General features: G+C 41.2%; 1 protein-coding gene across 1 annotated transcript; it reads left to right on the plus strand.

Annotated features, from left to right (window-relative positions):
- Nucleotides 1-94: 94 nt before the first annotated feature.
- PROSER2 (proline and serine rich 2) lies at nucleotides 95-24,608 on the plus strand. The gene is made up of 4 exons (XM_015627350.3): nucleotides 95-207; nucleotides 9,550-9,764; nucleotides 19,688-19,940; nucleotides 20,832-24,608. The coding sequence occupies exons 2-4, from the start codon at nucleotides 9,585-9,587 to the stop codon at nucleotides 21,821-21,823; spliced, it is 1,425 nt and encodes a 474-aa protein (XP_015482836.1). The 5' UTR covers nucleotides 95-207; nucleotides 9,550-9,584; the 3' UTR covers nucleotides 21,824-24,608.

Raw genomic sequence — 24,608 nt, forward strand, 5'->3', positions numbered from 1 at the left:
GCGGTCCCGCCCGGGCGAGGCGGAGCCGGGCCGGGCTCAGCCACCGCCCGGCCGCTTTATCCGCCCGCCGTGGGTGGCGGCCGGCGCAGTGCGCATGAGTTCGGGGCGGCAGCTCAGCGGAGCCCGCGACGCTGCTCCGGCCACCTGCTCGCCCTCCGCCCGGACTCGTTCCGCCCTCGGCTGGGAGAGGCGCGGACCCCAAAGCCGGTAAGTTCCGCCCCTCCTTGGGGGGCTTCCGTCGCTCTGCGCGGGCCCCCGGCTGAGGGGGTCTTCGCTCCCCCCGGCTCCCGGGCTCGTCGCCGCCGGCTGTCGGGTCCGCTGGCGTGAGGGGGAGAGCTCGCGCCGCTCCGCCTGCCCCGGCGCGGTCTCGCTGCGGGGAGAGGCCGCGGAGCTGCGCGCCCCTGCCAGCCCGCCACGGGAATGGTTCGGCGTTGCTCTTATTACTCACTAATGGATTTTTAATTATTCTTCCCTCCTGTTCCAAGAGCAGCAGCGGCCGGGACGCCGGGTGCTCCGTGCGCTGCGCGGGCTCTGGGCGGCGGGCGGGACTGGGGACAGGGACCGACACAGCCCTGTAGAGAGGCTTTGGACTTGGGTTAGTTTAGGTACACAGGCGGGGAGGAGAAAAGCTATCAGCGAACTGTTGCCCTGCTGTGTTTGAGGCTTGAGGCTTGTCTTCCCACTATTGAGTTGTTAAGTTTTTTTTTGTTTTTTACCCCTGTGAATTTCCATTTTTTAAATTAGAAAATAACCTAAAATTTGCTTCTGCTAATCGGCAACTTTAAGAAAATATATTTAAGTAAAGGTTTCATACCTGTAAAACTTTGATGTGTGCTGTTCCTGCCTGACTAGGGGTGATGAGGAACAGCTACCTTCTGTCTTCTCTTTGCTTCCCGACTGTCTGCTATTTAGGGTTGCCATTGGAAAAGCTGTTGGTGTAAACAGTAACAGATTCTACTTCAGGATTCTTTTTTCCCCTTCCTTCTGTCAGGTACCTTTTCCAATTGGAGGTGATAAGCATGAGATGGCTGGTGATTCTTAAGATCTTAATCTTAGGTGGCTCAGGCGAGGTTTAGTGCGGGTAAAGAGAAAGCACTGCCTTAAAAACACTCTTGGGATTTTCAGTAATCCAGGATCTCAAGGGCATGTTTCCTGAATAGTTTTTGTTTTAGTGTGGCAGCAAGAGAAGGTTGCTGGAAGTGGAGCTCTCTTGTGCTTGGTCCTGTGCATGGGTGTAGCAAGAGATGATTCCTGTGGTAACAGGCATGCAGATGAAATAGGAAAGAGATAAGACAGCCTCTTCCATATCTTTCTAAATACTTTACAAGGATAAGATATAACAAGTATCAGAAGTGTAACAGTTATTTCCTTTCCACTCCCTTTTATGAAAGACGAAGAAGGAAAGACTTCTTTCCAAACCCTAAAGCAGAAGTCTTAGCTTTAAAAGTTTTGCAATTTCTGCCTTATGCTAATAAAAAGATATTATTTTAAAACTGTCACAGATTCTTGACTAATGCAGCATTGTGAATGGCCTTCCTTGTTCAGGTGCTACTTTAAAGAATTATGATTGTGGCTTTTTTCCTTCCTTTGGAGGAATTACTGTTGTGTAAGGGGGAAGCTGATGTTTAAACAATAAAAGGGGGAAAAAAAATGTTGCTTGCTTGAGTTCTTAAGAATGAAGATATTACTTACTTCTCAGAAATGGATTTTCCCAGTAGTCCCTTTCTTATCAAGGATTTGTTTGGGGATTTTACTATAGAGAATAAATGAGTAGAATGAAATTTTATGACTAGAAGTTCAAGTAATGCCTGGCATTAGAAAAGAACAGGGAAATTTTTATATTGCATCTCTGTTTTGTCAGTAGTAAAACTCTTCTCATCCTGTTAGTTATAGCTGCTTTTTCTCTGCATGCCTCTGAGAGAAATATTAACCAAGAATGTTGGCAGACGGATTGCTGGTTGGATATAGTAACTGGAACAACTTAACTCCTGAGCAGTTGACAAGTCTCAGGCTGAGTGACCTTCTGAAATACTGGAGCATGAAAATAAATGAGCGTATGAATGTGGCTTTCAAAGCCAGCCAGACAGGCTGTTACTGTTACCAAATCCTCCCCCTGCATTTTTTTTTTTTTTAATTAAAAAATAAAAGCAAGTGATTTTAATTTCCAGTATAACTAACTGCCTAAATATATTCTTTTCAATTGGGTGTGTATGGATTATCCCTGTACCAAGTAATGTCTAGGGCCAAGACTCTCCTGCTCTGTTTTGACAGTGCTGTTTTCAGCTTTGTTTACCTTGGGCAGGAAGACCTTTATGCACTTACATAGGAATGAAATGTCTAAAATTAGTTAATTTTTAAAGTAAACACCCGTGCTTTGTGCTCAGATGTCCTCTGCTTTCTTCCCCACACTAGTACAGCAGTCACAAAAAGAAATATAGGAGAGCAGCCTAAAATCCATTTGTGAGACTGTGACACAGCTGTACCAGGGCTGAAAATTTTCTTGCTATCCTAAATACTGTGTAAAACAGGATTTGGCTCACCATTGCTATGACTGTAGCAGCAGTTACATAATGAAACCCTAAACCCCAGCAATACTGCACCTGTAACAAGACAGAAGTTGACTAATTACAGAGGCGTCTGTGCCTGAAATTGTTTATGTACACTTCATGGTTCTAAAGTGTTGGCTGTCACAGATAGCACCACCCTGATGTTAACAGGGGAGATTTAAAAAGAGTAACTTGAAAAGAATGAGACGCTTTCCTTGTTGAAATTTGCATAAGGACATCTGAAGTCAGAGGAGAGCTCAACCATCGCCTGGATGTGTTTAAAGCCCCATATAGGACTGGGTGAGGCAGCTCTGGGTATCACACATAGCTCTCCCACTGAGCTGCTACTGGTCATCAAATCTCAACTGGAGATACTGGTGAGAGCCTTAGTGTTATCCTTAGGTAAGACCTTAATCTAGAGAACAGTAACTACTTGTCACTGTCTGTAGTTTTATTTTTAGTTGGGGCAGGAAGGGATTCTGTTGCTTTAAATGAGTGGGAAATGTGAGCACTTCAGGGATCTTTGGTGGTTTAATCCACAGTGTTGTATAGGAGCCTTTGCCACTGGCCTTCACTTTAGGCAACAAAATCCAGCCAATGGCTGTAGTGAACTGGAAATAGAGTTTATTTGCAAGGGAAAAGGCAAAGATGTTTGGGAGCATGCATCACAGATGCCTTATTTTACCCCAATAAATTCTGTCTTGAGGGTGAACCAATGTGCTTAGCATCATCAAATCCTGTACTGGTATTCCACTGCCTTAAAAGAAGGAGCATTTCCCAAGCACTGCAGAGAGGAGTATGAGGCAGTGATGAGCTGTGCTCTTGTGCTGAACTGGTTGTATGTAACAAAGTCTCTAAAGCATAGGGTCTCAAAACAGTCAAAAGGATGTTTTGAAAATCTAGAAAGACCAGTTAAGAATGAAGCACAGTATAGAATCCCCATTTTCTGGTATCATCAGGCTTGGTTTAACATGGCCAAAGGTGTGACCTTAGGCATTGTTTCTGAGCAAAGCATGATTTGGAGAATTCAATGTAGTAATTGAATTATTACTTAGGTAATGAAAATGTTGGTTTGTGATTGTTTCCTTTCTTTTTAAGTGGTTGCTACATTTAATTTGAGATCAAATTCACTTAAACACTTAAGCATGTGATGGAATGTCTTAGTGAAGTCAGACAGATTTAAGTTTTACTGAATTGGTGTCTTGCCCATCTAGTTTTTTCAAAAATGCATGTACACCATTTAGTTCTTTCAAAAATGTATGTACACAGGATTAGTTATTTCACTGCTGGCAGCTCTCACAAATTCTAGTGCAAGCTGTATGAATGACATTCAGTGTGTTTCTTGAGGCTCTGACTTCCAGATTTAGAGAACTGAGAGAATCTTTGTTTTTAGCTCTAAAACTAACGGATTTTGTAGCTCCCCAGCCTGTAGAGGGAAGTTTGAATTGTCACAAGTGTGCCACAGAAACCAGAAAGTTTAAAACAAAATATTGGGGTTGCATACATTGAATTCTGGGAGACTTACACTTGTCACTCTGTAATTACTTTGATATAGATGCATATCTGTCATGGGCTGCCATGAGAGCCCCCTGAGTTCATGCTTGGCTAAACACTGTTCAGTCCAACTTGTCACCTGTTCTGCAGATCAGTATTGATGTCCAAGGAAGTGTCTATAAAATGCTGTTGGCCTGGCTCTCATTTAGCAGCCAGGGATTCTGTGTAATTTTTTTGGTTTTTTCTATTAATTGTCAGCATTTCTATTAGTCTGGCCATACTGTGGTGGCAGTCCCTCTCTGAACAATGGCAGGAATGTTTCCAGGTTACTGGATGTTAAATAGCCATGACTGTTTTGAACACACAGGATTTTTCATGAGCAGATAAAGACTGTGAATCATACTCAGTGTTATCTCAAGCTTCTACACTTATGATGTGGAAAAGTGTCAGAATGTAATCATGTTGGTCAGTTTTGGTTTACCTTGGTTCCTAAACATCAGCTGTTGTCTATTGTTACTTCAGTTTTGTTTTGTTTTTTTCTGTAAGAGCAGCTTCTAAATTTATTGTCTGATTCTGCAGGGTTTCTATGTGTTCAGCAAAACTTCATCAGTTCACCCCGTGTACTCCTGGAATTAGTCAACTTGCCTATGAGGTTTGGCCTCTGTAGGCAGTACTGTTACTTAGTCTATTCTTCTACCAGAAAGCTTTAACCTTACTGTGTATCACAAGAGTAGGGTTACCCCTAAAGCTCAAGGATTTACTCAGTATTTCACACATTGAAGGAGGTAAGAAGAATTCAGTTGCTGATAGCCCTGTTCAAATGGAGGAAATGTGTCCACCGTAACTAACCATCAGTTATTTTTGAGTTTGGAACAGCAGTGGCTAAGTAAATACATGTTGTGGGGCAGCTGGTTTTGTTCAGCTCTGGTCTTGTACAGCTGGTTCGAAAGTATGTTGCAGGAGCACTTAATACAAGGAAAAATTCATGAGGTTATTAGACACAAATACCTGGCTTGTTTTGGGAAGCCCTGTGGTCTCCTGACCACAGCACGCAGGAATCTGAATGAATTCCTACTCTTCTCTGTCTTGTTTTGCTGCTCTGCTGCCAACTGTCAGAGGCTGATAAAGGTCTCCAGTCTGCCCCTGAACCATCATTTCTGTAAAACTCATCCCATGGTAACACTTCTAAAGACCACAGAATGTTTCCAGATGTTTTTTCCAGATGTTTAACTCTCCAAACTCAACCACCACCATGGAGTGCAAGGTGACTGTGTGCAGAGCTGAGTGTGTGCATTGCTATGTCAGTGCACAGCTGACAGATTAAACCAACCTTGGAGTTCACTGGTCACTTCTTCTGTTTCTATTGAATCACTGAGAAAGAGCTGGTTAAGAAAAAAGGCAAAGTCTGTGTGATGCTCAGAGTACAACGAGGCTTAAAAATCTATCTTGAGAAATGTTTCATCAAAGAGTGTTCTAGAAATTGTATGTATAGTGAAAGGGACAGACTGATCTTGTGCCCTTTTAAAAATGCATGACAATTTTCTAAAAATTGTCAACTCACCTTAAGTATATTGTGCAGTTAATGGCCTGGTGCTGTCTGCTGACTTTTGGCTCCTGGCTTACGTAGCAGTTGATTTTTAGCATTTAAATGTCTTGCACTTTTGTGGGATTGATCTTTTTGCCTATTAAGCTAGTCTTCAAACAGGAGTGTTAATAAAAAATTCTTTCAATCTCCTGCTACTATAGAAACAGTCCCTTGTAAATGCTAACATTGAGCTTCAGTGAAGAAGTAACCTTAGTCAGCAAAACTATAAAAATATCCTTTTGGAAAGGGCAGACCTCACCTTATCTTTGATGGCAACTTAATACATTCTCTCGGAATTATTTGCCTCTGTCAAAGCAAAATTAAATCTTTGGAAATGAAATTCAGTGCTAACTTCAGAATCTTTCAATTTCCTCCTTCTACTCTCTGAAAAACATGGATGATATGTGACTTGTATTGTTTTAAATATCTCATGAAGGCTATCTCTAGTGTAACCAAGAAGCGATCACTTCAGATGATAGCATCACATCTGCCCTAAGATGCATTTCTGGTTTAATATCTGGGATCCTCTCTCCGATAGTATTGTTCCTGTTACACTTTTGCACTCCTGTGTTGTGGTCTGATTTTTTTTTATTATTTATCCCTAATGGTACAGGCACACATCTCTTAAACCAAGCTAAAAAATACCCAGTTACAATGACTGAACAACAAATCCCATTGCAAGCAACTTTCATATTTAATGCCTCTCTGAAGGTCAGGAGGAACAGCTGCCTGTCATCCTGCTGTTTCTGCTCTCTCTGAGCAAGGTTACCTTATATTTGAACACTGTTAGCTTGGCAATCCTACTGAAACATTGGGGTCTAAAAATTCATTAGATTCTTGACTATTTCTATCTTAAACCTATAAAGTCTTTCATTTAATAGCGATGACATAAAGAGTGAAAGGGACTTCAGTGTTAACCATGGTTAGGAGAGAAATTTGTCTGTAAAACATGCTGTATGTATTGCAGCAGTGCCGGGCAGCCTTGTATCAGCTCTAGCTGCTCTAGACACTGAACCAAGGTGCAGGAGTTTCTCAAAGCATAAAAAACACAGCAAAGGGGAGAAGAAACAAGGTATATGAGTGGGTCATGATTTTATTGACATGTACCTTTGATGTGTTAAAGATGATGTAAAAGGTAGAAGGGGACAAAAGTCTTCCCCCACACTTTTTCTGCAGGCTTACAGGCCATTGCACAGCTCCCAAGCTTTTCTGAAATGAGTAAAACTCCCAAAGAAGCCACAGCTTCCAACACAAAAGCAGGACAGGTGGTGTAATGTTTGATACTGGCTCTTGTATGGGTGACTCTTTGAACCAGTCACATTCACTGCCTTTAGTCATTGTTCGGCAGCTTTGTGAAACATCTGAACTGGAGCTCTAGAATGAGTAATGGAACCTTGCTGGGAGCAGAGTTATTTGTTCTTATTTAGAATTCATGGCTTTAATGTTTATTGCTGCTGAATCTGGACGTTCCTGCTGTCCTGAATGCAGATAGCCTACCATGAACTTAGTCCTGATTAAACTGAGGTATTGCTGTTGGAGAAAGCAGAACAATACTCTACTCTTAACTACTTCTCCCTCAAAATTTGGACCTCTTGATTTCCTTCTTGGGTGCATTGATTAATATCTTCTCCTGGTTAGTTTTTGAATGTGGGTTTTATTTATGATATCTATTGTTATCTGCAGCGGTGACCTCTCATAATATAGTCCATAAAATGTTCACAGTTTTGAGTGTAATTCTAGAAATCTCATAGTTGTCTATAGTATCACTGGGGGACTGAACAAACATGACATATTCAGGTTACACTGGGGACACCTGGATAAAAATTTGATGCTGCAACTTAAAAGGGCTGAAGAGAAATAATATTTGCTTTGTGTTGAATGTCAGTAGAAGTACTCGCCTCTGGCTGGTCTCTCTTTTCCATCTGACCATCACTTTGACTGTCAGGATGGAATCTTAAGTCAGTGAGAGTTTGCTGTGAATTTCAGAGGTGTCAAGATTCTCTTGACAGTCTTGCCTAATTTTATATGTATTTGTGTATGTTTGTTCATGTGTAGGATTTCAGAGTCAAGATCTTCACTGATAATGTTTGGCTTCCAAAAATTACATATATTGTCTTGTGCAGATGTATTTGTGTGTGGCTTTTCAGCACCACAGGGTTTGTTGTAGATAGAGCTGCTGTTGCAGGATATGTTCCATGCTTGGGCTGCTGTTTTCCTGTTTAGCTTTCTGCAGCCAAAGGTACAGCAGCTGCCTCAGTGCTCCTGTGTCTACCTGTCCTGAGGGTTTGAAAACCAAGACCATGAGCATGTTTCTACCTCTCTGGGCATCACTTAAATCCCATTATCCTAAAGGATGCGTTGTATCATTCATAGCTAAAGTTCTTAACAGGAAAAAAAAAAAAAAAAAGTTCTTTTTGTGTAAAAATAAGGCTAAATTTGATTGTTAGACCTAATGTTCATAAGAAGGGCTATGAGGTGTTTTTGTTGTGGCAGCCCAGTGCTCTGGGTTGTGGATGTGCTTCCAAGACTTGCTGGACTGCAGCCTGGCTTCATTGTGTGGGAGCTTTCCCACAGGACACGTTGGTGCTGCGGCGCAGGCGACGCACCTCTGGTAATGTCATAGCCCTCTCCTGGGAGGAGAGATCAGCGGGATGGAATTGTTGCTCAGTATTGGCAGATGTTATCTTACTGCTGTGAAATACTAATCAGCTTACCAGAAGGCTCTGGTTTCTCAGCCCTCAGCCCACAGCTGTGGGGAGCAAGAAGAAGTAATCCAATTGAATTGGAAATGCAGGCTTGACTTTGCTTCTCATGTCGCCTCTTGAGCCATAATAAAGGGAGAAGCACTTGGGAAGCAGGAACATCTCATTTAATTTGTGCAGTGTCAGGGGAATGGTGTCCATTTCCCAGCTGGTTGCATATAACCTGGCACCTCAGAACCAGCTGTTTTGAGGAATGTGTCACTGCTGTTCACGGGTCACAGGCAGGATGGGTGAGAAAATGGACTGTTAGCAAGCAAGGCAATTTCTCGTTGTAAAGGATGGTTTAATGTATCAGAGTGAGAAATGAGCTAGATTCTATGTTTTGCCTTCCCCCCTGTTCATGCTGTTAGTGTACTGAGATGACTTTTGTGTTTGTGTCCTTGAGAATAAAAGAAAAAGTTCTGCCAGAGTGTCTTGGGAGTTGACGACAATTCAGAGGTTTTACAGAACTGGGCATTGGGAAAGCTTAAAAAACCAGGGGCTTTTGCTCCAGTGAGTGCTGGTGCATATGTCTGTTTCAGTAAGTATCTTCCAAATGTGCAAGTACTGTTTCTTCATGGCTGAGTGAAATAAAAGCTCTTGAAGCTTTAAAATTCAATTTGTAATGTGCTGGTGCAAAAATGGCACCAAGTTCTGCTTGTGGATCTTTCACCAGAAGCAGGTGGCATAGAGCCGCTTCAGTAGCACAAGTTAACTGCAGCAGTGTTAGGAAATGAATGGAGTTCTGTTTCCTTCATGTGATCCCATAAATAGAATTCTTGTTTAAAACCAAACAAAGATAAAGGTACTTGACCTGGATCAGTTGGTATCTCAGCCAGTGGGATTTTATTACTGTTAATGATGTACCATAATGGAAAACACAAACTGAATTTGTAAGACAAGGATATATTCAGGGTCCTTGCTTTTAACTGTCCATAGACATCTGGTTTGGAAGTACGAGAGATGGGGGTACAGAACCTATCTATGATGGATTTTCAGTCATCTTTTTGAACAAAACCAATTTTTTAAAAGATGCCCATAAAGCAGTACATGTGTTTCAGGGCATAAAGATATGCTCTTTATTAACTTGTGTAGGGTCTTTTCTTTCCATTTATTTTCCATTCCTTTTCAAGTGTTTTAACAAGCAGATTTAACCCCATACCACATTGTTCTCTGTTTCCAGACATGAATAAAGCAAGCAGCCCCACATAACAACTGATGGCATTCTGTGCTGCGTCGGGATCAGTAAGTCAAGAAGGTGTGATGCCTAGGAATCTCCTGGTGGATTCTCCTGAAATGGCATCTGAAATCTCTCCAGAGCACATGCATGGGAGCATGGAAAGGGCTGGCAGTGTGGGGAATCATGGCAGCCAAGCTAGGTGCAGAAATCTTGCCTTGGTAAGTGTTTAATGAGCCTTGCACTTAATGATACATTAATAGCTCTGTTCACATCACAGAATTTTTGTTTTATTAAGATTGATTTTTGCCATTTCTAATCCTAAGTGGTTGCTGGTGTTGTCTTGGTTGTTAAACTTAAAGGCCAGAAATAACTTCTCCGCTTTGGCATAACAGCTTTTTATTCTGGTCTGATTGAGAGCTTGGAGAGTGCTTCTCTCCAGCCCTTCCTCCCAGAGAGCCAGGAATGGCAGTAAGGGCTGCTCTGCCATGGCTTTCTTAAATAGCTCATAAAGAAACTTAAGGATAGTGGTTGTTCTACATGCTGGTTTTTGCTTAATCTCTTTGTTGACGCTACTGAATAAAGGTCTCATCTTATTCCACCTTAATTAGATGAGTAACAAATATGTCACCATAAACAAAGCTGTGCTCGCATTAGTGAGTATGAGTGTGTGTGGCCATTTAAATCGTGAGTGAGTAACTGAGGGGGTAGGATGCACTTCTGCATTTTTCCCAATTAGCAGGGTGAATCAGGCAGTGAACTCAACAGTACACTTTGTACTGTGACAGGCTAAGCCTAGAAAGCAGGTATGGTTCCTTCCATATGTTTTTTTATCATCCCAACCATTTGAAAATCATCCATTTTTAATTGAGGAGAGAGCACTCTGGTAAACATGCTTGCCCTAAGTGGAAATCTAAATCTCTGTCTTGTCTTGAATGTAGAATTAGGCTTTCTGTCTCTTTCCCTCTGCCCTCCCTGCCAGTTTCTCTTCAATGTGGTAGCTTTCTGTGAAAGAGTAAGTGGCAAAACCTGTATTTATCTGTATACCTCAGAAACACTCATGGTTCTGTGCTACTATGTGAGCTTTGTACCTGGAGGCAATTCTAAAGCTGTTCCTTTTTTTGTCGTTTCTACTGAAAATACTGTTAATATGACACTGCATCCTTCAGCTTGTGCTGCTAGTTAAAACACAAAACAAGTATGATGAAATTTAGTTCCTTAGCTGTTTCTGATCTGTTCTAGAAAAAAGTTGTGAAGGGTCAGGGTGGGGGAGGTTAAGTACACCATTTGGACTCAGGAAGTTAGTGTACGTTGTTTATTTTCTGAAAGCTGGTTGAATTTTAGGGAATTGCAATGGAAATAGTACTTTGCTAGAGAATTACAACTTAATTTTACACAGAAAGCAAGTTAATTTGGCTTATTACTCTACCACTGGTTTCCAGTTTAACACAGCAATAGTCAATCATGTTTCCTTGGGTTTTATTCTTAGCTGCAGTAGCAGGCATGCGACTAGACATTTGAAAAAATCAGTATTAAATAACAAAGCTATGTATAAGTCAGTCTGTTTGTACAGTCTCATCCAGAGTCTGCTGTGTCAGAAAATGACGTAAATTCCCTTAGTCCAACTAGATCGTGCCATGTGATAACCCATATGATGATGCATCAGCTAGAATTGGAATCCCTTCCTATTCTGTAATGCTGTAATTTATAGATGGAATAAAAGTTGGCTGCAGGCTTAGGCAATTCCCATCAGACCTGTGAATTAGCAGTTCACAGAGCCTTTTGTTTGTCTTGTTTGAGTTTATGCATGAAGACAGTCAATTGTATATCAACAAATTGAATTGTGATGCCATAGATCCCCTTCCATGATTTTTCTTCCAGCAGTGTAGTAGGTGGTGTGTCCAATAAAGCTGAAAAACTTGCATGTGTAGAGTAACAGGTTGGATGATATAAACTCTCCTCAATACAGGCATAATTTCAGTTTCTGAATTTAAGAAGGGGTCTGTGTTAAACTGAACATGAAGGAAATTCTGCCTATTCTGCCAAATTGCTGGAACATGCTCCTAGAGACATTATCTTCTTGCTTCAGTAGTTTTGTTATAAAAGTTCAGAAGATGCAGAAGATTTGATGGCCTAATGAGAAGAAAGGGATAGATAATGTTGTGTAGACAAAGAATTTCTATTATGCCAGCTCTGAGAAAGGAGGGGATTTATTTTCAGGCACACTGGACCTTCACTGGACCCTGAAACAGAAGCAACTAAAGACCTAACTGCCTCTTCATTTATCACTTTCTTGGGTCTGTTCTCCTAAAGGCATGGCAGGAAAGGTCAGGGTTGGCTTTGATTTTTTGGGTTTTTGTAATGGCATTGCAAAGGAAAGAAGTGTGACAGTGCTTCTTATGACAGGCCTGTGCTGCTGCAGGTTTCTTCCTATTGATTGTTAAAAACCAGGCTCTTAAGCTTCTCAGTGTCAAACTGCATTAGTCACTAAATATAACCTTTGTATTGCATCTGTGGAATTCAAACAAACCCAGGGATGTGATAACAGGGACAAACACTTGGACTGGCTTTAGCCTTTGCTGACTGCTCACAGCTGGTTTGGCTGACTCCTGGCTGGTCCTGCATCTTGTGTGTCTGTGCTGGCATTGCTTGCTGGGAACTGGTTGTCAGTTTAGGAATGACTAGGAGATGGACCTCAATTGCCATGTGCTAAAAAGGTCTTAAAATTCTGTATGTGGGATCTTTCCCAGTCAGCTGTTGTCACTTCAGTTTAATTTTGCCAGACTTCTCAGCTTCTCTTACCTATATAGGGATGCTTTCAGTTAATCTTTGACAACTGCAGGCCTCTAAACCAAATTTACTTTTTTTACATGGAAAGCAAGATGATGCCTTGATTTTTTTAAGAGTATTTCCATAGAAATTATAGATGTTCAGGTCTGGATTTATTCTGTCAAATCTGTCACTTGATTTGACAGCAGGCTGAGTTGAGATGGGAGGAATGTATGCCTTGATATCTTCATCCCACTTGAACGTTAGTAACCATATATGCTATTACATAGGGGGACATGAATTTATATATTTTGGGTTCTTTTTAACAAAGAGGGAATCCATACATTTGCTTGAGACAAGTGTATTTTCTTGATGCATGGAGTCATTTGTACTTCTCCTCCAAGGGTGAGGGCAAACAAAAACACTCTGTTCTTGGCAATTCTAGCTTCAAAAACCCAGTCTGGAATGACACTGCCTGACATATGGTAAAAGAATTAACTTGCCATGAAAAACAGTTGCAGCAATTTAAGGACACTTAATTCAAAGATAAAACTTTTTTGAAGCAATTTGTCTTGTTCCACTGACTGAATAGGCACAGACCAGCTTCTTAAAGCCGATCCTTCTTCCAGTGCTTCTCTCTGATAATTGGACTGGGTATCTATTCTCAGCCATGAGTAACTGCTTTAGTTAATTGTGAATAATGTGCTAGGACAATTGTGCTACCTGTGAAAACCATGGCAGAGGCACTGGTTGTTCCTGAAATGAGCTGTGCTAATTGGAACTGCACTAATAATGAGTTGTGTTGGTGCCTTGGATCTGTTGCTACAACTTCAGTACTTTACCTTCTGTATCTGAACATATCTTACTGCGTGATAGCTTTGAGGGATAGTGAGTTCTTGTTATTCTTAGTGGATCACACTGTGCTTTTTATTTTATTTTTTGACTTTGGATCAGACAGATCCTTGGTTAATGCAACAGTTCACTACCATTCTTTTTGGGGCAGTGGTGACCTCTAGAATTTGTTCAAGTGACTATTTCATTTGATCACTTATCAAATGGCTTAAACTGGGAGAGGCCATGACTCTAAAAAAGAGATTTTGCTTGTTCTGATTTGTTATTTCTTCAAACAAGCTTCCTCTCTGGCTCTAACAAGACTAATACTCATTGAAGAAGGTTTGTCACTTCTGGATGGTATAGGTGACATTCTGAACATTGGTTGCATAGACATGAAGAGCAACTATGCTGTGAGTAGTCTGACCTGACTCAGTGTTTTGTTTCACACACTCAGCCATTTAACTCAGGGGTGACCTGGTTGTTTTGTAGCTATGATGTCTCTCATAGCCTAAAAATTCATTATCATGATCCTTATCATTTTTTGGATCAGTACAGATAATCCAGATGCAGCAGACCTGGCATTCTTAAGTGCACCATGTTGGGATCTCTCTACCTCAGCCTCCCTGAAGAGAATCCACTGTGAATCTAGTGTGGATATAGGGGTTCTGGAAAAGGACAGATTATGTGTCTGTTAGCCCACTGCCACATTTTTCCCTCACAATTTGAATGAGTCTTTTAAATGCTGAGCTGCACCTCAGGTACATTCAAGGGAAAATCCTGAGAAAGACTTCTTTCATAAAATTAATATGTTTTTCCCCCTTGACACTGATACTCCACAGGCTTTACTGTACAACATGACTGTTCATCATGTCCAATTTGACTTTGCCAAATAACAATACACAAAAAATGAGAAGAATTTTTGACTGCTTTTATGGATACAGCTGCCTTGGGGCAGGTGGAAGCCATTCCTTACAGGGTGTGGAGGGAGTTATGCTATACTTCATCCACCTCAAACTAATGTTAGTATGACCTGGAAGCAGTGTGTCTTGGAAAAATGAGTGCCTGGGTCCTAGTAAGGAATGATCCTTCTGTAAAATGTGCTAGTGAGAATATAGATCCTGAAGGCAGTTTGGGTTCTATGCACAAATTGTATCATTGTGCTTCAAAGCAGGATCTCGTAGATGGAGATTATTCCAGCAGGTGGACAAACCTGCTTTTTAAACCATGATGATAGGCATTCTTGAAATTCCAGAGTGTTTTCTTCATATATTCTACTACTTTTTATGGAATACTTGCATTAAAGTTTCTGTAATGTGAAAGCTAACTTCTGCTTGTCTCACCTTCAGTGAATGTAGAGAAGATTGGTTGTGATTATATGGTTGTGATTATATGGCCAACTTTTTATATATTAAAGTACACACAGGGACACAGGCCTGTATCTGCCCACCACCCATTCATTCCCCCCTGTTTTTAATGTAACATCCTCCATTATTTGAGCCTTCCTGTGCAGCTAAGCTCACAGCACTCCGTGCTTTGTTCTGGACCCTGTCCAGCTTGGCTGCATCCTTTCCAAAGTTCAGCAACTGAATCTGAACTCTGTGTTCTGAATGAGGATGTGCTGTCATGTCATCACCCTGGTTAATATATCCCAGAATGAGATCTGCATCTCTGAACAGCAGATTTTTTTTCCTCTTTATGGCACTTAAACTGACAGAATCACAGATTGCGCAGGTACCTTGCAATAACTTCATCTCAGCATCATTTTTTTGTTCAACTGTGAGTTCATTTTTGGGGGCTGTGTCATAAAGGTTTCAAATCAAGATATGTGACATCTTGTGCTTGCACCTATTGGTCAAGTTAATAACCCTCTCATAAGAAATGAGCTTGGTGTGAAATTATTTGATTTTTTATAAAAATTTAGTGGCTTTTGCCTGAAATGTCTCCCAATTTTTTCTCAATGTTGTTCTAACACAGTTTCTTTTTCCCTTTCATTTCTATAGGCTGATCGGCCTAATTTTGTTTATCAAAGAGCTGTCTTCAGAGTTTAAGTAGATATTCAGCTTGCTTTCTTTAAAAGTAGGTTAGGAGTAATTTAGTCAGTTTATGACTTGAGCTCATCTAGTTTATCTTTTAAGGACTTGTAGATAATTTGTTTCCTCACTTAGGACCTATTGATTATATGCTTTGCTACTCTTATGAAGCACACGGGTACAATTATGCTCATAAACTGAAGAAAACAACACTCAATATTATAGTCTTCTTCACCAAATGAAATGGTATTATCAAAACCATCAGATAGTGGGTTGTAGAGGAAGCACTTTCTGACACAGCACACAATTACACTCTGGAACTCCCTGCCACAGAATTCTGTGAATGCCAGTCATTTCCACGGCTCAAACAATAAGATGAATTCATGCTAGAAAAGCTCATTAAGGGCTATTAAATACACAGATGCTGATGCATCTGGGAAGTCTTTAAGCCATGTATTGCTGGAAACTGGAAGGTATTTAGGGGAGGAAAAAAACCATATCCATCCAATATACAGTAACACCCCTCCAACCTCTCTCCCTAGACCTTTGTGTTCATAGCTGCTGAAGGCTACTGAGCTAAATGGGCTTTTTGGTCTGATCCTGTGTAGTAGTTCATGTTCTTAGCTGTAATTCACTTGCTTCCAGCTTCAGTAACACAGCAGTACAGTCCATTCCATTTCCCTTTCCTGTAAATCTAGTCAGAGGTACTTGACTTCTTCTGTGCTAAAGCTTTTATAAGTGTTCTGATACAGTTCCTGCACGCAGGGCTTTCCTTTTAACCCCATCTGACAAGTAGAACTGCCTTGTTATTAACAGACTGTGGCCCAAGTGGTGCTACGCTGGCTTTTGTACTACATATTAGAATAGTTTGAGCCCTTCATGGTTCTTTTGAGAAGCATCCAGTCACTTCTTTCCCATGGAATTGTGCCTATTAATTCTTCAGTGCTGTCAAATGATTGATAAATCAGTTGAATCTGACATTCTCCGGGTATTTTTCTAATTGAAGCTTGGTTCCCTAGCAGGTTTTAGAAGGTTTTTTTAAGCACTGCAGGTGTCTCAGGATTTCCTGTGGTGGTCTGTTTCTGTCAAAACTGTGCTGGTCTTAGGATTTTAGATCTGGATGTGATCTTCAGAATTTCTTCAGATGTGTATGAAACATTGTGGGCCTCTGGATATTAAGCAATTGTTTTGAACAGGTAGGAAAGGAATCAACTAATCTTTTCTTTGAAATAGATTATATTCTTCTTTTCTTTCTCTTATTTCTTTTTTTTCCTGTTTTTTACCAAACACTGTTATAACAGACTCTTTCCTGTTTGGCGTAAGCAGGAAATGTTTGGCTGCACAAAGATCTAAAATATTAATGCCAGCTGAGCATACTCAGCTATTTCAGCTGTTTGCATCCCAAATTTCTTCTGTCTAATCTTCCTAATTTAATGTAATTTTAAGCTGAGGCACAGTATTCAAGTTTCAAATTCAGGCTGTCTTTTGACAGTAGTTTTAAAGTTTGTAGTGTTAGGTGTATGTGAGATGGTTTAGGGAGGTGTTTGTGTATCAAGAGTAGGGAGTAGATGGAAACTATGAGGTGAATAACTCAAGTAGCTGAAAATACTTTTCTTTGACTATTAAAAAAAACAGATTCATCAAGAAAAAAGGAGGCCTGGAAAATGAGCCTGGAAAGAATATGAACTGTTCCAATATTTGGAATAAATGGAAAATTAACTAATTGCAAATAGAATTGGTAGCCTTAGTTAAAACTGGCACCTTTAAGTTACAAAAATCTTTCTGAAGGCTTTACTATAAGTAATACAGGTGGGAATAAAGCAAGTCACTGCTTGCTTTACATCTCTGAGCTCCTTTGGTTTGACCAGCCTGAGTTGTTTTTTTTTTTCCACCGTGATTGTGTGTCTGAAATGGGATTGTTTCCTTGGCTGGCAAACTCAAACATGCCTTGCCTGAGGGAGTTTCTATCCAGACTGGATGCCTTACATCTCAGTACAGTGCCCTGATCTAACACTGCCTATTCTCCAGAGCTGTTGGTTTTGGTTTTTGTTTTTTGGGTTTTTTTCTGATGAAATGTGACGTTGATCCTATTGAAGGGAAACTGCACAACGAAACAGATTGAAGTGCTAACAGAGATGCAGTTGGCCTTTCATCTTGGTATGCTATTTGTTACAAATCTGTTTGCAAAGGGATGGTTACTCAATTTAGATCCTTTACCTAAAGGGATGCTGCTCATTTCAGCAAGATCCATGAGGGATGGTTAAATCAGGCAAAGCTCTCCTGCAAATCTTACCTGGCATGGAAAAATATTCAGTCTTGCAGCACAGAAAAGGATGGAAATAAGTGTTTTTGGAAGTCTTTGCTACCTTGCTTTATTCTTTGCTCAGCTCTTGATCAAACCAAGTTAAGCTCATGTGGGAGCAGTTTTTTTAGGTGCACACTGTAATTCCTATACCATGCTCTGGAAGTGTTGCCACTATGAACTTCTTAAACACAACCCCCTCTTCTTTCCCTTTCCCTTTGTAGTCTGACTCTTGCAATGAGCTCACCCTCAACAAAAGGTTCTTGGAGTCCTGTTCAGCTCCAGCTCAGGGCTACCTAACAAGGGCTCCTTTCCTGTCATTCTCTCGCCTACTAGACATAGCAGCCCTATGAGTATTTGGGTGGGGAAGGAAGGAGATTGCAACATCCATTAAGGAAAAAAAAAACATGCACCAAAAAAAAAAAAAAAAACCCAAAAAAAACATGCACCAAAAAAAAAAAACCCAAAAAAAGCACCCGACCAAAAAACAAAAAAGTAAGGCTTGTCTGTCTCTTGCTTTTCAAGTGCAGCTGTAAAACTTTCCTTGGCCTTTGAAAACCAACATGTGGTGAGTGCAAGCTGTGGACTATGTCAGCCTTTGAAGTTCATCTTTTAAACCAGCAGTGGCAAATGGCATTCAAATTTTATCTTTTGTGGCAGTTTTGCTGTAAACTGGAATAAGTTACTTATTCTGACAGTACACTGTGGATAGTAAGACTAAGTTAGAAATAACCACACCTCTGTACATCTTTCCCACCCACCAAATGTTCTATTGGCCACACAGGCAAAGGCAGCTAAGAGCCTCAAAGCATTTATTTTCTCATCTGTAACATTCTAAGTGCTTGGAGATCAACTGCCACTGGATACAATGCAGCACATTCTATTTCTTAATCTATAGGCATTACTTTGCTACAGAGCTACATTGTTCTTACTTTTAATGCTGAGAATGGGGATAAAAGCTTTGTTTGTGCAAGGAGTTAACAGGTAGAGCTGCACACAGGTTTTTTTAGTCTAATCTAATGTAAGATGTTCTGAACAGGCATGGTGAGTTTGAAGCAAGTTGTGCTGCCCTAGCAAGAATGTTCTACCTCTTGGATATTTGTACTTCATACCTTTCTGTATTTACCTAAATTCTCCCAGCCCTGCACTGAGAAGTAGCCTTTTTAGCCTGTCTGCACATTCAATGAGGTGTCCTTGGTGCTTCTTGTTGAGTTACTGACAGTAAGGTTTCCAGTATATGCTTGGCAGGGGAGAAATTAAATCCAGAAAAAGGAAAACCTCACTTGGTTTTCAACAATATATACTTGCATTCCAGAATTTACACAGGTCTCCTGGGAAATGTCTTTCCTGTATCCATTGTCTTAATGCAGTGCTTTTCTTAATCATTCTTTGTCATCTCCAAGCTTCTGTAAAAGTGAGTGTTTCCCAAGGTGGAGGGAAAAGAGTTAGAGCATTGCTACCCAGCTTCACATAGTGACAATGTGTTAATCAAGTTAATTAAGAGCAGTGACTCAGAGAAAATGAAGACTGGATAATCCAAGTGATTATTTATCACTTCTGTGGTCTACAGGATTATTTCCTGCTGAAGAAAATAGCCTAAGGCACTATAACACTAGGGAACAGGTCTTCATATTTATTCTAGGGTTTTTCTTTCTGTAATGCAAAGATAAAATCTTTAGAAACCCTCTCCCTCCTTATGATTGCCTCTTTGTAATCTCTTATGCACCTCTGGATAATATATAGTTTGTAGTGGCAGAGATGCTTCTCAACTCCAGCTTTGCCTCTAGAAGCCAAGTCACCCTTTGGACTTGAGCAAAAAGGGAGTCAACCCATTTCTGCAACTGTCCTGAGTGTACCCTTTTCCTCCCATGTTGTTCCATAAGCCTTGTCCCTCAGTCTGACACAGAACACAGTTTGTCCCAGTTGGGAATCAGAAGAAGCCATCCTAACCCTTGCAAAGGTACAGGTGAGTGTACTGGGTTTTTTGCTGCCTTTTTTTTTTTTTTTTTTTTTTTCTAGTAGCTCTTATGGCTTTTCTGATCTTTTAGTAATTTGTTCTGTACAACTCAAATGAAGACTAATGGATGTAATATCACTTGCTGGTCTTTGGGTTTTTAATTTTTTTTTTTTTGTCCTCTAGCATTGTAATGTCTAAATGTCTCTTTGGGAAGGCATCAGTCTTTCTGATTTTTTTGTTTTTTCCCCATAGGATGATGAAAGTTTGAAATACTTAACTCATGAAGAACAGGATGTTCTCATGTTCTTTGAGGAAACCATAGATGCCTTAGAAGATGACTTGGAGGAGATGGCCCTACGTGACAGTGGCATCCACTGTCAGTCCCCGAGGTCAACAGAAGAAAATGTGTCCAGTCATTCAGAGACTGAAGATATCATTGACTTAGTGCAGTCAACACCTGAGAGCAGCGACCATGAAGGCCCTTCCAGCAGAGATACAGAACCAGGTAGTTGTGTTTCTTGCAAGTGTGGGTTTTCCCTTTGATCCAGCCCTGACATATTCCAATTCTCTGTAGAAACAGCTGAAGAAATTCTGTACCTTTATTGCTACCTCAAAAAAAACCTTGTTACTCATCAGGAGCTCTAAGGACTGTGGTTTTAATTTGACTTGGGGTTTTTGAAATTCTTGCTGCTACTGTAACTTCTTTCTAATATTTTCTTTTTCCTCGTGGAGGTCATGCATCTGACAAAGTTTTTGGTTTGCTATCTCAGTCCTCTGCCTGGAGACTGAATTGTCACTGTTGTGCACAGTCATTGCAACAAGGCAGACTATTTACCAACCTGTTCATGCTCTGCTCTTCTCCAAGACTTTTTAAGATTTTCTCCAAGGGTTTTAAGATAGCAGTTTGTTTTCAGTGTTACTCTGTGTGGGACTGAAAGGCACACGATCCTATCAGTGAGTTTGTGACAAGATAGCATATGGCATGTTGTTTTTGTCACTCTGTGGAGTGTGTTCACTTTGTTTGGACAATGAATCTATCATCTAGTACACACAGTGGGATGTAATGTGTCCTCTCCTGGCTGTTTTAATAAAAAATAAGAGCTGCAAAACTCTTATGAAAGGGCAGCTATTGAAGCACAGTGAAGCAACACGCAGACTATGAGTGAAAGGTAGAGAGGGGACTGTGGTAGTGACATGTTGTATACATGGTGATTTAAGCTATAGCATTGCCTATGAGTGCCATTGCTGGGACTTCAGTTATAGTTTCTTCTGGCTATGTGGGTTGAGGTTGAGTTAGAAAGGTAGGGAGGGGAGAAATGCTGATAAAAGAGGCATTTTAACTTGCATTCTGCTTTGTGTGAAGAGTTAATGCCATCTCTGCTGCTTTGCCTTTTAGTGTTGGATGCCACTCAGAGAGCTGAGAGCCCTCAGCCAGCTGTACCTGCTGACCTTCCCCCACACCCCCCTGCACCACCACCAGCTGTGTGTGAGACGCTTCCTCTTCCTCCTCCACCCCCTCCTCCAGTGCAGCATCCAAAGTTGCTCCGTTCCATCCCCACTCCTCTCATCATGGCCCAGAAGATCTCTGAACAGCAGGTGGAGAACCGGCTGCGCTTCCCTGGTGTCCTCAAGGAAGGGAATTCAAACAGGAAGAAAGCCCTGGTAGCCAATGGTGATTATTCCACAGCACCCAAGCACCCTCCTGCCCCTGCCCCCAAACTGCACCGGTTCCCAAGCAACATCAACATAACAAATGTCAGTGGCAAGGAATTCAGCGAGACAATTTCCAAAGCAGCGGTTAATGTCCAGGAGCGGCGGGCTCAGGTGCTGGCCAACATCAATGGGGGAGCTCTTCTGGCAGCTGAACTGGAGGAGAAGCTGCACAAAAACGATTTCTTGTCACGTAACAGAAGTTCTTCCTTACGGGATCTCTCCTCTGAGCAAACACGCTATGAAGCCCTGACAAAACTCGGCCTAGTTAAGGGAAAGCCAGCTCAGGACCAAGTGGACCATGCCCCAAGCACTCAGCAGCTTGATGTGCAGCCCAAACAGTCAGAGGCTGTTACCAATGGATATCAAAACATCAATGAGATTTTAAAAAGTGAGCCCAGCCCTTTCCTTCCTATGGGCAAAACTGTAACAATCAAACCAGAGGTGGCTCTTGCCACTAACAAAGTCATCAGCGCACAGCAGAGCACAGAAAAAAGTTGTAACGATTATAAACAACCTGGTGTGAGCCTGGACATGAGGAGGAGATCGGGTTCGCTGCCTAGACCTTCAGGATTTCGATCCCAAGGGATAACGGTGAAGTTTTCTGGCCGTGGCTCAACTGAAGAAGCCAGGAGAGAGGCGCTCCGGAAACTGGGACTGCTGAAAGAGACTGCATAACTTGGATGGGAATGTTGTGGCAGTGGGGGGAAAGTCAATAGCATGGCTTTGTTCTAGAACAGTCCCAACAGGATTGGGATCAAGTGGATTGGAAGAAAAAAGGGAAAGTTCTCAGCTTCAGGCAAGCCAGGAAGGTATGGAATGTGGAGCAGTGTGGAATGGCCACTTGTGTTTATCCCAGAAGGACTGGCACCATGTAGGGTCATATACAGCAGTGGGGTTTGGCTCTCCTTCCTGCAGAGATACTCATCTGTTGCTCTTTGTGACTAAGAGGAATTTTATTTAATTAATGCTGGACTGTAGCAGGCAGCATCTCGTTAATGAAGTGTACAGTGCAGTATTGTTGTACATAGTAAACCGAATGGCAAATCTTGCTTTTGCTCTTTCTGAAGCCAAAACAAAGAGATCTGTCTGTCCTGCCCACATGTCTGTCTGCCCATGAGAGCTCAAGATAATGTCATAGCTGAAGTTTGACAGTGTGACACCCTTCTGTGACTTCTTGTTGTCTGTGTTATCTGGCTTGATTTCTTTCCCTCCCAGTGGTGGAGTCTACTGCTCCCTCACTCTGCTCTAGACTCAAAAACTGTGCACTGGGTGGCTTCTGCTTTGACCTTCTCGTGGACAGAGCAGTTAAAGCTTTGAATGGGTGACTGCCTCACTCTGCTACTGCACCTGGAGTCTCCCCTCCCTTCCCAGCCACCTGCTTCTCGGTCACACCTGAGCAACCCACGTGTCCAGGGAAAGGCACCAGGAAAGCCTCAAGGATATGCACCGAGCACCGGATTTCGCACTGACAGCCAAAGAGTCTCCTGACAATCTGTGACCCCAACTGCTCTGTCCCAGGGAGGATCTCTCCTATGGCAGGGAAGCCATAGGAACAAGTTAACTTTGTACCAAAAGCAGGACCTGTATGTCAAAAGTCTTCTCATTTTCGTTGGGGTTCCTGGGAAGGAACTGCTACTTTTTGAACAGTAGCAGTACTACACAAATTGTTACTTCTAAAACTGTCATTTAGTCTTCCTATAGTTTAACAGCCCTAATAATCATCTATTCACAGCCTTACTTGACTCTGCCCTGCCAATGCATAACAGAAGTTACAGCCAAAATTCTTGCAGGCTAGGTGGACTTTCAGGAGAGCTGCATGTAGGAGCACATCATTCCTGAATGGTCCAAGTTGGTGGTATTTTGCCTTTATTCAATAGACAAGCTGGTAAAGATGGTCCCAAAATATATTTGTGTGTTAGTATGTTTTCAGGTTTTTTTTATATGGCAAAGCTGCTCTTCCACATTCAAACTCCTTTCCTTTTTGTATTACCTGAAAACATCAAGAATAGCCACTTTAAAATCAAATGCCAAATTCTCAATTTTTTTGTTGTTATTCCTTCATGTTTGATTTCTCAGTGTTTTGGATTTTTTTCTAAAGGGAAAAATTGACTTGCTCTCTGCACTTTCAAAAGCCTCTACCAACCTACTCCTTCTCTGAAGTAGCTGAGCAATAAACCTTGGAGAAGAGGAGGGGTGGCTACAGCAGAAACTGACACACCCTTTGGTGAGGAGCTCTGACATAACTGTGATAAACAAGTTTGTAGTTCTTGTGATAAAGTATTTCAAACTTGCTGAGCTGTACTTGTAAATGAAGCTGTTGTGAAGGAAACATTTGTGTCATTCTCAACCTGCCTCATAAGTTAAGGGTTTTTTTTTTTTGTTTTTTGTTGTTGTTTTTTTTTTTTTAAATTATCTGCTTGCTGCTTAAATTTTTAATTATGTTGTTACGGTATCTGGCTGGTTCTATTATGTAGTTATTCTTTTCAGTGTTTTCACTGGGTAAGTGATCATGTTCCTCATTGTGATGGGCTTGCTATATATAAGCAATCAGTAATTAAAATATGTGGCCATTCCTGGGCTGGCAGAGCACTTGAGCATGCATAATCAAACGTGAGAGGTGCTGCTGAAACAAAAAAGGCTTCTTGTGTGCTGCAAGTAAAGCACAGGCTTGTTCTGCTGGACTCTGAGTCTGTAGTCCTAAATCAGAAAGACAAGGGAGCACAGAAAATACACCCAAGCACGTGCTGCAGTGCAGGCTGGAATGGAGGCTGACATGTGGATGATGCATCATAATTTATTAACATAACCTGCTAAGTAAATTTAAATGTTTCATGGCCTTTGTGCTTTCAAATCCTGGTAAAGCAAATTCTTTGTTATGAATGTGAAGTGCGTATGAAGCAATCTCCACATCTAATCATTTCTTGCCAGCTCTTCTTGGAGTTGTTTACAGCTGAGAGTCCTTGCTAAGCAAATGGGGGGGAAAAAACCCTGACATTGTTTCATTGAAATACAGTCCAGTTCAATAACTCTGTAATGTCACCCTACTTAAAAACACCCCAGATATTTAATATCTAAAGTTGCTGTATGCTGAATTAGCTGGATCATGTCCTTTGTGCAGGGCTGTGTCCTTAACTGGTGGGAAGTAAGAGTTAGATCTTTATTAAGTAAAGCATTTTCTGCCCAAGGAGGACTAGGAACGAGGTATTCATTGTGGCCCTTCATCATAGCAGATAAATTCTTCTCTGTGCCTAAAACTGTAGTGAGTAAAGCCATGTATACTAAATTAAGTCTAGCTGCTAATAACCTGTATATAAATTTAGCCCTATTTTGTGTATCTTGTTTTGTGTGTATATGTTGCTGTGATTTTATTTTCTTCCCCTTTGTGCTAGAGGTAACTGTCTTGCACAAATCTGATAAATCATCTATTAAACTAGAATAAACCCAATGAAATGATGGCTGA

The sequence above is a fragment of the Parus major genome, chromosome 1A (genome assembly GCF_001522545.3).
Source record: "Parus major isolate Abel chromosome 1A, Parus_major1.1, whole genome shotgun sequence".
Taxonomy (NCBI): Eukaryota; Metazoa; Chordata; class Aves; order Passeriformes; family Paridae; genus Parus; species Parus major.